The 14,256-nt window shown below is 47.1% G+C and overlaps 1 protein-coding gene across 5 annotated transcripts in view; it reads left to right on the top strand.

Moving 5' to 3' along the window:
• DISC1 (DISC1 scaffold protein) overlaps positions 1 to 14,256 on the top strand; it is a 355,616-nt gene that overhangs the window by 49,912 nt on the left and 291,448 nt on the right. For 4 of the 5 annotated variants that reach the window (XM_040464923.1, XM_040464922.1, XM_040464924.1 and 1 more), the window contains one exon: positions 6,358 to 6,427. In XM_040464923.1, coding sequence (XP_040320857.1) covers positions 6,358 to 6,427 — 70 coding nt within the window. Of the gene's footprint in view, positions 1 to 6,357; positions 6,428 to 7,401; positions 7,578 to 14,256 lie in introns of those variants that run through there. The other variant, XM_040464926.1, reaches the window with a different exon arrangement.

Below are 14,256 nucleotides of genomic sequence, written 5' to 3'. Positions count from 1 at the left end.
GCTGCACAGGAGTGTTCTGTGGTTGCGGTGAGAATGTCAGGGCTTTGGAAACTAGGACGGGCTGTATGCACGTGAGCCCTGGCGGTAGGACGGTTCTGTTCACCCAGTTGTCCTACAAGTGTGTACAGAGGGTTGTTCTACTCCCGAAAGATCCTGAAGAGACCCAGGCTGACTCACTGGGCTGTGTGGCTCCTCCTGCTGAAAGGCTGTGTTTTCCTCCTGGGGTGTGTGTGCGTGTGATGTGTGCACATGTGTGCATATGTACATGTGCATTCATTTGTACATGTATGTAAGGAAGTGAGGGCCCACTCATCAGGCATTTGGTAGAAGTACCTGAAAGTGTGAAGGTCATGCTCATTTCTAGCAATCGCACCTCATTTACTTTCCTTTTTCTTTTTTTTAAAAATGTTTATGTATTTATTTTTGAGAGAGAGAGAGAGAGAGAGAGAGAGCAGGGGAGGGGCAGAGAGAGAGAAAGGGAGAGAGAGGATCCGAAGCAGGCTCCGTGCTGGCAACAGAGAGTCCGACGTGGAGCTTGAACTCAAGAACTGTGAGATCGTGACCTGAGCAGAAATTGGACCGTTAACCGACTAAGCCACCCAGGTGCCCTGCACCTCATTTACTTTCAGTTCTTTACCTATGACCTGATGTTCCTGGCCCTGTCCCTGTTTGCCCTGTTGTAGCCCTCAAGGACCTCAGCCTAGCCATCTGATTTATAACTCCGGTGGACCACGAAGCCAGGCCAGATATGCACGCAGGTCTCCTTTTCCAGCTGACGCACAGAATCCCAAGTTAGATGTGTTCAATACTGATGCCATCGTCTTCCCCACCAAACCCGTTCTAAAGGGCCCCAGTCTTGATACCTACTTGCTGATTAAAAATTTTTTTTTTAACGTTTATTTATTTTTGAGACAGAGAGACACAGAGCATGAATGGGGGAGGGTCAGAGAGAGAGGGAGACACAGAATCCAAAACAGGCTCCAGGCTCTGAGCCATCAGCACAGAGCCTGATACGGGGCTCGAACTCACGAACCGCGAGATCGTGACCTGAGCCGAAGTCGGACACTTAACCGACTGAGCCACCCAGGCACCCCTTGCTGATTTTAATTAATGGACTCCATCCAGTTCCTGAGAGAAACTGCAAGCATTTTCACCACCCCCCTCCTCCTCGCTCTGCACATCTGGTCAGCCCTCATAGTCCTACAGCTAACCTGCCTCTCACGGCCATGGCCTCTGCCCTGGTTCAAATCCTTGTTAGTTTTAACCTGGGTTTTGTAAGAGATTTTGCCTTCCTCCTGTGTCTCTCTTCTCTAGGTCATCCTCCGGATGGCCAGCAGAGTTATCTTCTGGAACACTGGTGGGAAAGTGTTATTCCTTGGCTTGAAACCTTTGGTGGCTCATTGCTCTTCTGGGGATGGTAGCCAAGTCCCGTATCCTGATAATTGAGACCTTTCCCGACCTGCTCCAGCCTGCCCCCATGCCTCACCCCTGCCGGCTCAGCCATCTGGTGCTGCTTCCTGTTCCTGAAGACACCAGGGAAAGCTGTGCCTCAGGCCTTTGCTTACAGTTTGCTCTCTGCCTGGAATGACCTTCCTGCACTTTTCCATCTGCCAAGCTCCTGTAATCCCCTTGGTGTGGATTTAAAGCCACTTCCTTGTGAGACATTTCCTACCCCCTCTGGACCAAATGAATCCCTCCTTCCATTTTGCTCCCGTAGCAATCTGGACATGCCCCTTATAACACTCATCACATTTGATAATCATTTGCTTGAGGGTCCAAATTCTGCACTCGGCCATGAGCTCTATAACCACAGGTCATGTCTCTTAGACAGTTTTGGGTGCCTGAAGCCTGGCATACTTTCCGGCCCTTAGAGGTTGCTTGGGTCATTTTTGTTTTTAGTGAATAATTAATCTTGTTAAGAGGGCCACAGATACTTAATTGACACCTTTTTTGGATTGACTGGCTAAGGCGTAAGAAGACCAATTCCAGCCTTGGAGTGGTGTTTGCCCCTACCAACAATTTTCCAACACCAGCTGGGTGTCCTGTAACTCAACGCAATTCTGACCGCACCTATCCAGAGATAGTATCAGATCCCACAGCTTAAGGGCTCAGTCTCACAAGACCACCTGCCTCTTCTTCAGATGCCCATTTAAGTTCAGAGCATCACCCGTGCTTCTGACCCACTGGCCATGGATAGGAGGCTCCAACAACCACGCTCTCCTTGGGTTCGATTAATTTGTAGAGTGGCTTGCAGAACTCAGAGAAGCAGTTTACTTAATAGATCATATATTTATTGTAGGAGGATATAACTCAGTAACAACCAGAAGGAAGGCAAGGTGTGAGGAAAGGACATGGGGTTTCATGCCCTCTCCAGGCACACCACTCTCCCTGAATGTCCACCTGTTTACCAACCTGGAATTTCTCCCAACTCGGTCCTTCGGATTTTTAGGGAGGCTTCACTACACAGGCAGCACTGATTAAATCATTGGCCATTTGGGATTGATTCAACCTCCAGCCCCTCTCTCCTCCTAGGAGGTTGGGGGATGGGGGCTGTAAGTTCCCCTCCTCTCCAGTCATGTGGTTGGTTCCCCTGGCAACCAGCCCTCAGCCTTCGGTGTCTTCCTGGAGTCACCTGATTAACATAACAAAAGACAACTTTATTGCCCTCCTCACAGGAAATTTCTAGGGTTTTAGGCATTCTGTGTCAGAAGTGAACAAAGACCAAATATGTATTTCCTTTTACGAATCACAAGGTCACAGGCACTAAGAAGAGGTTTGTATCATCATTCCAACTCTAAAGGTCAGTTTTCAGTATTTCATTGCCAAGATCTCTTTTAACAAATCTTGACAACATATCTGTATTTCTCCATCTCAAAAAGTCAAGCTTTGACTCAAGTGAAGCAAAAGTAGAATGCCGTTATAATGACCAGCTTCTCCTCCTCCCAAATAGCCAAACAAACAGAACCTCCCCTTGGTAGGGACTCCTCTGCAGTCCACACGATTCAGCTCTCTGCGTTTTGGTGAAACTGATAGTTTGTCCCTTTCTTTTAAACTCCTCTTACCTGCAGGTAAATCACATCCTCCTGAAAATCTTTTTTTTTTTAATTTTTTAATGTTTTATTATTTATTTTTGAGAGAGAGAAAGACAGACTGTGAGTGGGGGAAGGGCAGAGAGAGAAGGAGACACAATCTGAAGCAGGCTCCAAGCTCTGAGCTGTCAGCACAGAGCCCAGTGTGGGGCTCGAACCCACCAACAGCAAGATTATGACCTGAGCTGAAGTCGGACGCTTAACCAACTGAGCCACCCAGGCACCCTAATGATTTCCCTGTTTAAAATGGTCCACAGCTTTGGGCTGCCATGCTGCCCAGGTGCAAGGAGGCTGCAATGTGCCTTACCGAGGAAACGTGTTGAATGAGCTTTGTTCCAGCATGAGCTGTAGCGCTGGTGGCCATGAGTTCTATGTTAATGAACCAGCCATATATATTAAAGAAGGCATCTTTAAACGGAAGCGCACATAAAACAAGGTTACATCTTGATCAGTTGACAAAGATGTTGTGATCAGAGGCTCTCAGAAGCCCAATACTTGTTTCCCCTGGAAGCAATGGTTTAGTATTTGCTAACTGAGCATTTCCCGTGACGTTATAGAACACGACGACCACGAATGAGGATTGACAGAATGTGTGTTTTATGCTGTTTAGAAATAGCCACCCAGGGACACTGCCAGGGATTGCACGGGGCTGAGAAAATTGTGATCAAAGGAAATGCTAACTGGGTGTGCAGAGGAGGGAAGAGAGAACCTTGCAAGTTAGCCCCGCCTCAGCTTGTGGAAGCTGGAGGAAATGGAGAGAAATCGCCTGTCTTACAAGGTTGTGTCACTGGATGAGACATGACCATCGGTGCCTCTGCTTCCAGCAAAGATGGACATTCAGACATCTCCCGGGGCATCAGTTCGGCGTCCTACAGGGATCATTGATTGAAGGGGACAAAGTGAAGTGGATGTTGGCTATAAATGAAGTTTTCTTTGACTTTCTTTCCTGTAGTTCTTCTGCTTCAGCTCCAGTAACCGTTCAACAGTACCACCCCATGGGTGTGGTGATGGCAATGGTACGCTTTATATGGCAGCTGAACCACCCATACAGACTTTCTTCTATCTCTAATATGTACGACTGAGTTATTGGTAAAATTTGCACTTGTCATATGGAGCAAATCAAGGATAAAGGGGTTAATGTAATCATTCACTCATTCAGAAAGTATTTACTGACTTACTTGTGTCTGGCTTTGGATTGTATTAGAGTTGGTTAGAAACAGACAGCAACACAGCATCAGTGTCTTCACGGGACAAAGTTGTGTTTCTTGCTTAAAAGTCGCGTTTCACAGAGGTGATTGGGGGATCCGCTCCGCAGAGTCACTCAGGAAGCCCGCCTGTACTACCTGAACGTATGAGTCAGTCACTGGGACAAGGAGGAAAACAGTAAGGATCCTACAAGAGCAATTAAATGCCCAACGCCGAAGTAACCTCTAACACTTGCAGCTACACCCCATTACCCACGGCAAGGTGGGGAAGGAAGTGTAATCCTTCCATGTGCTCAGAGCAGCGGAGAACCAAACAAGGGTGAGCACTGCCATTTTCTACATGATTAGAAAATAGTTCTTGCCCTCAAGACACCCAAGGGTGAATGGAGCGCACAGACAAAACAAAACAATGGCTGTACTGTGGTGTCCTGAGTACTACGGTAATTTCTTGCAACTCCATTTGTCCCGCAAGCTCAGACCAAACACCCAGCCTTATTTTGACTTTCGCGTCTCCTACCTGCAATCTGTTAACAAATCCCATTTTTTCTGTCTTCCCACAGCCATTTTCTGAATGTGTCCAGGATCAGATCCCTTTTCATTGTCTTCACTGTTCATTCAGGCTATCGTCACCTCCTTCCTGGGCTGTTTCCATGGCCTCCCCTGGCCATCCGACTTCTTCCTTTGCCCGCTGCAGTCAGAGTGAGGCTATTCAAACCTCAAACAGGTCATGGACTTTGTGCTCAGAACCCCCCAAGTGCCCCCCCATCACCCTCAACATCAGAACTTTTCAGTGGTCTTCGTGTCTCTTCATGATGCATTCCCCATCGCCTCTCTGACCTCATCATCTACAGCCGCCTTTAATCAGGCCATCCCAGACTCAGCGATCTACTTTGCAAGGCCAGCAACACTTTGCCAAGAGCCTCTGCTCTGACTCTTCTCTTTGTTGAAATGTTTTCTCCAGGAGCCCCAGGGTTTCCCCTTTTACCACTTTTAAGTCTTTGCCCAAATGTCAGATCTTATTTAAAACTGCAGCCCCACCGCCTGCCAGCATTCTTGATGCCCCTTATTGGGTTCTACGGTTTTTCTTCTTTCCCGACACTCATCACTTTGTAAGGCTCCACAAACCGTACTTATTATGTTAATTTTTGTCTTCCTGCACAAGAATGCGTGTCGAGAGACGGTTTAGAATTTTGTGCTGTACCCTCAACACCTCAAACTGGTGGCTGACACCCCGAGGAGACACTCAGTGAATATTTGTTAAGTGGGTCATATGACTAGGTCCAAGGACAGGTCACTATGGCAATATAGAGGAAGGACATTTAACACAGGCTGGAGAGGGTGACACCTGAGTTGGGTGTTGAAGGACATATAGGTGTGAGGCAGGCAAGGGTGGGAGGAAGGTGTGTTTTAGGGAGCAAGGCCAAATCCATTCACTGATAGGCCAAGAATCCATCTTCAGAAAATATCTGGGCTTCCTGTCGAGAAGAAAAATACTTAAAAATGAATGTATTGTTAACTCTCCGACAAACGACAGGATCACTGTGTCTACATGTGGGTTAAATAAGACGATACTGTTTTCTGGAAGGGTTTTGTGAAGTCCTTCCTGTCATTTTCACCCAGCCGGTGGGACAACCTGCCGAGTGGAAGCTCATGTTCTTCTCTTGGCTTCTCTTTCAGTCTCAGAGTGTTTATCTTCATAATTTTAATGTGATTTTGAGAACAGTGAGCATTCAGTCAGGTCAGGAAATTTGCGTTCCTTTTTATTATGCATTTTTTCCTGCAGATAAGGGTACAATGTGATGTTTTTGTTTAAAATAACTTTCTAACTCTTTCTGTGGACTTTATACTCAAATTACACTTTCTCTTTATATAACTTTTTTTTTGAGAAGCTAATGCATCTGGCATGGGAAAAATGTACATTTGCGGTTCTTTTTTTAAAGGAGAATAAAGAATTTCAGTTTTGAAATAGTTTCTAAATGTTCTTGGCTTAAAAAAAATAAGTTTGCTTGAGTGCTATTGTAATTTGGCTTTCATTCCCCCCCCCCTCCTTCAAACCAACATAGGTAAAGTCCTTAAGATTAAAGCTTCAGAAACTTCAAGAAAAAGCAGTTGAGGAAGATGATTATGACAAGGGTGAGTTTTATTTTATTTTTTATTAATTATTTCTCATTTTCTCTGGAATGTACCATTTCTCTTTTATCCTCATTCATACCTGCCTTCTACACCTCAGTGAATTGTGTGGTCTGTTCCTCTGATCACCTCCACTCAATAACAATTGACTGTTTTACCGCACTGTTATTTTGTGGATTTCAAAGCACTTTATGAGCATTAATCATTGGGCTATAAATTTGTTGATAATCCAGAAATACTCAGAGTACTTGCACAATAGAAGTTATATTAACTCATCATCTGCCTGCTTAGAGTGTGATATATCTATAATTTATTCATCCATTGAAAAAATATTTGTTGTACACCTATTGTGTGCTGCGCAATGTGGCAGGAATAGAAAAGTAAGGTGGACGCATTATCTGATCTTGGGATGCCTGTAAATATAAGTCCCCAAGAAGCTTTTTGACTTCATACTCTCCGGGACCAGAGAGAGAAAATGGGATGAGTCTGAGAAATGCCAGGCTGTGCCAAAGGGGTCAAATGTATCAAATTCCCATGTAGATGCCCCCAAATATCCATACTAGAAAGGAAAAGTAACATGAGACCAGATGATGTAGGAGTTGGTCAGATGCCACAAAAAAACAGTTAACATGACCGTCCCAAAGTAGGATCTGCAGCAGAAACAGCTGACGTGGAGCTGAGTGGACATAGAGCAGACTGGGTCAAAGGAAGGATTTCAGGAATGGTTGTCCTGGGAAGAATCTTCAAGATTTCGGATGCCGATTGCGAGATGCCACAGCCATTTCTGCTGCATCTGGGGAAGAGAGAGGACTTAACATGCAGGTTCCCCCAGACACTTAGGAACTTGGTAGATAGTCCTGGTGATAACCAGGTTCAGCACACTCAGGATTGGTCTGGAAATAGAATGCAGACTTAAGGATTCTTAGCCTAGAGGCTTGAACCTTCAACCTTCTTGACCCGTTTTCTCGTGTTCCCAGTGAATACGTCACAGACCACTGGCACCGGGGCACTACAGGAGTGGGATGAGTGATCTCCAACAGGAGGCGGCAGATCCTATTCTGGACACACCCGGAGCTGGTGCTGTGTCATGTTGTCAGTACATTTACCACGGAGGTGGGGGTTAGAGTGCGCCGGGGTGGGAGGAGGGGGAGGAATTGGGGAATGCAGGTGGAGGTCTAAACTCTCCTGCTGTTTCTTTTAAATTTTTTTTTTTAACGTTTATTTATTTTTTGGGGACAGAGAGAGACAGAGCATGAACGGGGGAGGGGCAGAGAGAGAGGGAGACACAGAATCAGAAACAGGGTCCAGGCTCTGAGCCATCAGCCCAGAGCCCGACGTGGGGCTCGAACTCACGGACCGCGAGATCGTGACCTGGCTGAAGTCGGACGCTTAACTGACTGCGCCACCCAGGCGCCCCTCTCCTGCTGTTTCTACAGGCGGCCTTGATTTTGTGAGGGTGCTAGGTGGGAGAGAGGAGCGAGTCTGAGACAAGGGCCCCCATGAACCCCGCACAGCTGTGGGCAGAGAGCACATGAGCGGTGCCTGCACCAGGGTGCCCCCTGCTGAGTTTTGTCTGTGAAGGGAGCCTAGGTTTGCAGCTCCCAACTGCTGCCCAAATTAACTTTCTCTGGCGTGGGCCTTTAGCACACAGCTCTGCTCTAACACACAAAACTGAAGACACAAGTGGAAAACCAAGCCCTCTTTTTCTGATCGAGGCCTGGTGAACTTTTCCGGACTTGGTTTTCTCAGCGGGCTTCATTAAACAAAGGCCTCGCTTCTTTAGTCTTTTCTCCAGATAGCTCTGAAACACCCAAGGGAACAAGGTTGGATAAGATACGCCTCATCAGGGAAGCCAAAGGAACAAAGACACCTTTATTTGGTGTTTCCGTCTGATTTTTTTTTCTTGTTTCTATGTCAAGAATGAGAATGTCTCCTCAATGAGAACTGGGAGGGCAGGCCGGGCCGTCCGCGTTCCACAAGCCTTCTGGGTGGTTGGGAGGTGTACTGGTGTGTGAGAAAACCCCGGTGCAGGGCTCTGCTTGATGGAGGACCAGGCCATGGTGCAGCAAGCCGCCAGCTGAGTTCTGGAGGCGGGGGCTGGTCAGGGGCTCTGTCCCTCCTGATCCACCCGGAGTCTGTGGGCAAGCACCCTGGGAGGCACTTAACACAGAGAGTCACATACCTCCCCCCTCCTGTTTAAACTCCCAAACCTTGCAAGCCTGGTTTAGGGTGTTGAGAGGTGAATGTTCTGATGAAATGTGCAGAGGGCCTGGCACGTAGTGGGTCGGTAGTCAGTCAGTGTTCTGTGATGAACAAGTGAGTTGCTTGCTGCTGAATGCATACGCACCCTACCCCCCCGCCCCCGGATGGATGTCAGGCTAGAGTGAGCGCAAGGGCCAAGAACTCTCACCACCTCCAGATGGCTTACGCAGCTCATCCGCAGTCTGCTGGGGCGGGGTGCATGTAGGGAAGATGTTTGTGTGGAGCGTGGCTTATTACTTAAAAAAATTCCTACTGAGCATCTATCATATATAACAGGGCTTCTCAAACTTTAACATGCATGTGAATCGCCTGCGTAATGTGTAAAATGCACATTCTGACCAAGGAGGGCTGGGCTGGGGTGGAGACACTTTTTCTAGTAAGCTTCCAAAGGATGCTGCGCAGCGGTCCAGAGAACCGCACCTGGAGTAGGGGTGGGCTACAAGGACGACATGGGGCCATTTTTAAAGACCCACTGAGCACTGTCCTTAGGATTTTCATCTCAGGTGTTTTATGGCCCGGGAGGGGAAATAGCACAGTACACAAAAATGGTAGTGAAGTTACACATAACATGTCCCTTAAAATATAAACAGAAGGAGTTCCAAAAGGGGAGAAATTACTGCTGGTGGTGGGGTGGGTGCGGATCCAGCCCTGTGGAGAAGGTGATAGTGTAGACGCGCCTCGGAGGGTGTGGGGGATGCCATCTGAAAGAGCATTTTAGAGAACACAGAGGGATGTAAAAGCCACCGTCCAGCAGTTTGTCTGGACGTGACATGTGAAGTCGGCTGTTGTTGGAAATGGATCACTGCAGGGCCCAGTTGGAATAGTGCATGAACTGGCGCATAGTAGGTGATCACTAAATTCTCATAAGTCATTAGGGAAGTTGGATTGATATTGAGGTGGAGAATTTGTTGTAATGAGATTTGTTGAAGTAGGATTTGAATGAGATTTCCTTTCTCACATGCCTTATCCAGGGGTTTAAGAATTGTGACTTTTCTTTGTACTCAGCCTTTGCAGTCTGTGAGCGGACTCACTTCTGCCTCAGTGTTCGTGGCAGCTGTGGGGCTGTGCTCTGTCTCAGGGGAAGGGGGCTGCTGGAGTCTGAGAGGTTTGCCGGGAGAACCTGGAGGGCTCTCCTCTGGTTTTGTTGCCTTTCTCTCTTTCTTTCTAGTTTCACTCATAAAAATGACTTTGAATTCCAGAGAAAGGAGCACTTGGCACAGAATAGAAAGTTTCATGTTTTATCTCCTCAAAGTGCCAGCAAATTGACCTGCTGACGCCTTGTGGGGAAACCTCCAGGGCTCTAATTACATCTCTACTTCGCCTGGGAAGTAAAGTCAATAATTCCTTCTATTCTTGAATGGGGCCGGGAGGGCTTGGCAGGAAAAGAATAATACTATTTGGTACTTGCTTAGAGTTTTTCTCCAGAGGCTCGAAATGCTTTACTGGTTTCATCCCGTCGGTGCTTGTCCCATGTCTGTGGTCAGCTGAGGGGCGAGTGTGGGACCTCAGAGTCCTTCAGAAGGAGTGAGTGCCGCCCGGAAATGGGAGATGGGGCTCAGGGTCTGTGACACGCTGGGAGGGGAAAAAGGAGAGCATGAACAGTGACGTCCACTGTGGTTGATGTTCTGACTGTCCCTGCACCGACGTGACGTGTGGTCTAGAACGTCCCCCCTGCCTGTGACCATGTTCGCCGCTCATTTCTGAAGCAAATGGGGTGAGGTCGTGGGGAAGAAGGAGAAAAATTTTGGGAATTCGCCATTTCAGTGACTCACATCACTGTGATCCGTAGCACAGCTGGCTTTACCTGCTTGTTTAGGATTTCTTTCCTGGTGCGAAAAGCAGCCAGCACTGAATTGGTTCCTCTGTCCTTTGTCTCCACCAATGTCATCAGGACAAAACGAGAGTATGATGTGAGGCATGGAAGGAGGAATGATGACCGCAGAGGCCAAGCATAAAACCAGTCTAGACAGTGCCCAGTTCTTGCCTCAATTGTCATAAACTTGGCTTTGCTTTCTTTAGCAAGATTGGTTTGTCCACAATTGCTCTTTGGTGACGGTGTGCAAATCATCCAAGCCGACAGCCCTGTCTGTTGGGGGGATCCCACTCTCTATCTCCTTTAGGGTTTGGCATCTGAGTGGCTTCCTGGAGGTTTGTGCTTAGAACCAGAAGCCCCGCTTTGTCTTCTCTTAGCTGTAGAGGTGCCAGAGCCCTTTCAGAATGGCAGCTGGATGCCACTCGGGGGTCCCCAGAACGGGAAGGGCTACTCTTGGCACCCTGTGTTGTTCCGTGTCCCTGCTGAAAAGGTAGGCTGCATTTGGGGTCTGCTCAGAGACATGACTGGCGCTTGAAGATGTTTCCAGAGAAAAGAGCCACACTGAGCACACATGGGAATGAGAGTGCAGTTTCTGTCAGCGGTCCCCCTGCACATGCACTTCCTTTTCTCCCTGCACCCCAGGGTTTGGAAACACCCTCACTTGGCCTGCTATCTACCAGAGTCTGTCTCCATTGCTCTGGGGGGTGCTTGCAGGAAGTATCAGGAAAAGAAGCTAAGACAATGCAACCAAGTGAAATAAATGACATTTGGTACACATTCCTTTCCTGGGGTGTGTTTGTATGTGGTGTGTAATATTAATGTGCAGCTGTCCCACATCCTCTCCCAGCTGGGCACTTTCCCACACGCCGCTGATCACATCCCAGCATCACTGTGGGAGGAATCGGCACTGACCCGAGTCTCCGGCCAGGCCACGGAAGCTGCTCGGAAGGGACTAGCCATGTGCTCCAGACACCCATCCCCTTTGCCTCCTGTCCTCGCTGGCTCTCCGAGCATTGTGTAATCCAGCATGGAAAACTGAGCTCTTGAGGAGTTGTGGGGACCAATCCTAGCCAGGAGGTTTCTGGGTTCTGGAATCTCTTATTTACATGACAACTAGGGAAGGAACAGAGGAGGGTTCCACGCTGGGATACGGGGGTGGGGGGGGGGGAAGACTTTCCATGATTTTATCTTAAAACATTAGGCTGTTAGGAAATTTGCACTTGAATTATTTCAATTTTAGTCTTCAACATTATCCTCACCAAAGCGGAACTTGTGTGTCTGCTTCCTCTTATTTTAAGTAGAAACTTAAAAATTGAAGGATGCCTGGGTGGCTCAGTTGGTTAAGCGTCCCACTCTTGATTTCAGCTCAGGTCATGATCTCTCGGTTTGAGTTCGAGCCCCATGTCGGGCTCTGTGATGATGGTGAGGAGTCTGCCTGGGATTTTCTCTCTCTCCCTCTCTCTCGGCCCCTCCCCTGCACTCTCTCTTGAAAATAAATGAATTTTAAGAATTTTAATTCAAGAAAACTTAAAAATTGAGAGATGAGCTATTCATTAAAACATGTTGTAAACGAGAATGCGGACAAACGCCATTTACTTCACCTAGTTGCATTGTCTTAGCCTCTTTTTCTGTTGACAGAAGAGTTTATGACTCTGTAAATTAAGGGCCACAATCTCTGCCGGTATTGGCTTTCCGGTCACCGTTGGTATTTGCAGTTTGTGTGTTGGCATTTTTCATGAGTGCTAGGAGCGTAGTACATCGTGTAACACCTACTTCAGATGTGGTGAGCTTTGTGCACAGACCCGGATGGTCTACCTGTGTATGATAAGCTTCCCTCTCATATGTAGCACAGGATGTGGTTGATGGAGCAGGAAGGTGGGCAGAAGGCCCTCTTGTTTTTAGAAGACTGACTTTGAAGCTCCTCCCACAGGTTTTCCACGTTGCTGCTATCCTCCCAGAGTTGCTGAGAGGCTGGCTGGGATCCCAGGAGAGCAAGCTCCCCTGAGGGAATGTTCCATCTGGGCCCGAGGAACTCAGCTGCTCTGCAGGTGCCAGACAGGACCAAGCAGTGACTTAGATTGTCTGGGGCCAGCTCACTGGGATAGAGTGATCATCTTGTCTGTGAGGGCACTTAGGGCTTCAGAAATGTCAACAATTTCACTTGATTTATTGCATGTTCAAGGAGTGCTTCACCTCTTTCTACAGATTGAGAAATGGGTAACAGGACTGGAAGGGGTGTCCCTTCCTATACAGACATTTGATAGAAAAGTTTAAAAAAAAAAGGCAGACTTTAGTGACTTAAGTGGGCTGATTATCCCTTTCCCTGTCTGCAAAGGAACCTGGCTATTATTGGTATCTTTTTTTGGTCTAAAACCCTGCAGATAGTTAAGAGCAGAGCCTGGCTTTTAGGCCAGTATATCACAGTACCTTTCCACATGAACAATTTTTTTACTGAGTTGTTACCAGGTTCACCGTCCCATGGTGGACCAAAAGAAATGTGTACAGGATGTTAGCTTATTTGGGATAAAATATAAATAATATGAATGTGTGAAATTTCAGTTAACATTAGAATTGATTGAGTGTGTGTGTGTGTGTGTGTGTGCATGCGTGTGTGTGTGTGAGGGCTCTCTACTTTCAAGAGGAAGAGACCCAAGAAGCAGAGGAAGAGAGGACTTACAGTTTGGTGTGATGGTGCTGGGGTGGTGAGTGGGGTCAGGAGATCCAGAGTGCCAGCACCCTCACTTTTCTCTCTGCAGTTTGATTTAATCTCTCGAAACACTTGTTTCAGTTACCTGTTGTTGCATATAGTGGACTGAAAAATGGCCTCCAAAAGATATCCACACCGTAATTCCTGGAATTTGTAGATGTTACCTTATTTGGAAAAGGCTCTTTGCAGGCATGATTAAATCAATGATCTTGGGATGAGATTATCCTGGATTATTGGGGTAGGCCCTAAATGCTATCACATGTGTCCTGAAGAGAGAGGCAGAGGGGGGGACTAGACTAGTAGAAGAAGAGGAGGTGATATGATCACAGAAACAGACATTGGAGTGATGTGCCCACGAGACATAGAATGCTGGCAGCCAACTGAAATTGGAAGAGGCAAGGAAAAGATTCTCCATGAGAGTCTGTAGAGGGAGTATGGCCTGGCAGACAACTTGATTTCAGCCCAATAAAACTGATTGCAGACTTATGGCCTCTATGAAACTATGAAAGAATGTGAAAGAATAAATTTATCGTTTTAAGCCTCTAAGTTTGCGGTTATTTTTTACATAGGAAACTAATATAGTGCATAACAAACCACCATAAAATTTAGTACTTAAAACAATGTCAGGGAGTGACATCAAGAAAATGGCAGAATAAGCAACTCCAAGAACTCATTTCCCTCATAGAAACATCAAAAGAGAAGTAGAAAGTGTCAGAACCAACATTTTCAGAACTCTGGAAAATACGCCAAGGTTTAGAGCAACCAAGCAAACATTGAACCAAGAAAAGGCAACTTGAAAATGATGGGAGAGCTTTGTGGCTCTTGCTCTTGTCCCAGCCCTTCTCAGGACAGCAGTGACCTTGGAGATAACAGCTCACATTCCTGGTGTGGGACTCTGGTCCTTGATTCCCAGGGAGCAAAGCAGACTTTACTTGAAAATTATTGCATGAGTCTGTTCGAACCTGTCTAGGGTTCCCTAAAGGACTGGAATCCAGTGTTTGTCTCTGTTTTGGCTAACTCAGGGCAGAGGCTGGAAAAATGGCAGACATT

This window comes from Herpailurus yagouaroundi, unplaced genomic scaffold (assembly GCF_014898765.1).
Source record: "Herpailurus yagouaroundi ecotype Mexico unplaced genomic scaffold, PumYag 530, whole genome shotgun sequence".
In the NCBI taxonomy this organism is placed as follows: domain Eukaryota; kingdom Metazoa; phylum Chordata; class Mammalia; order Carnivora; family Felidae; genus Herpailurus; species Herpailurus yagouaroundi.
Note: the sequence above shows the minus strand (reverse complement) of the source record. Positions and strands in the feature narration are given on the sequence as shown.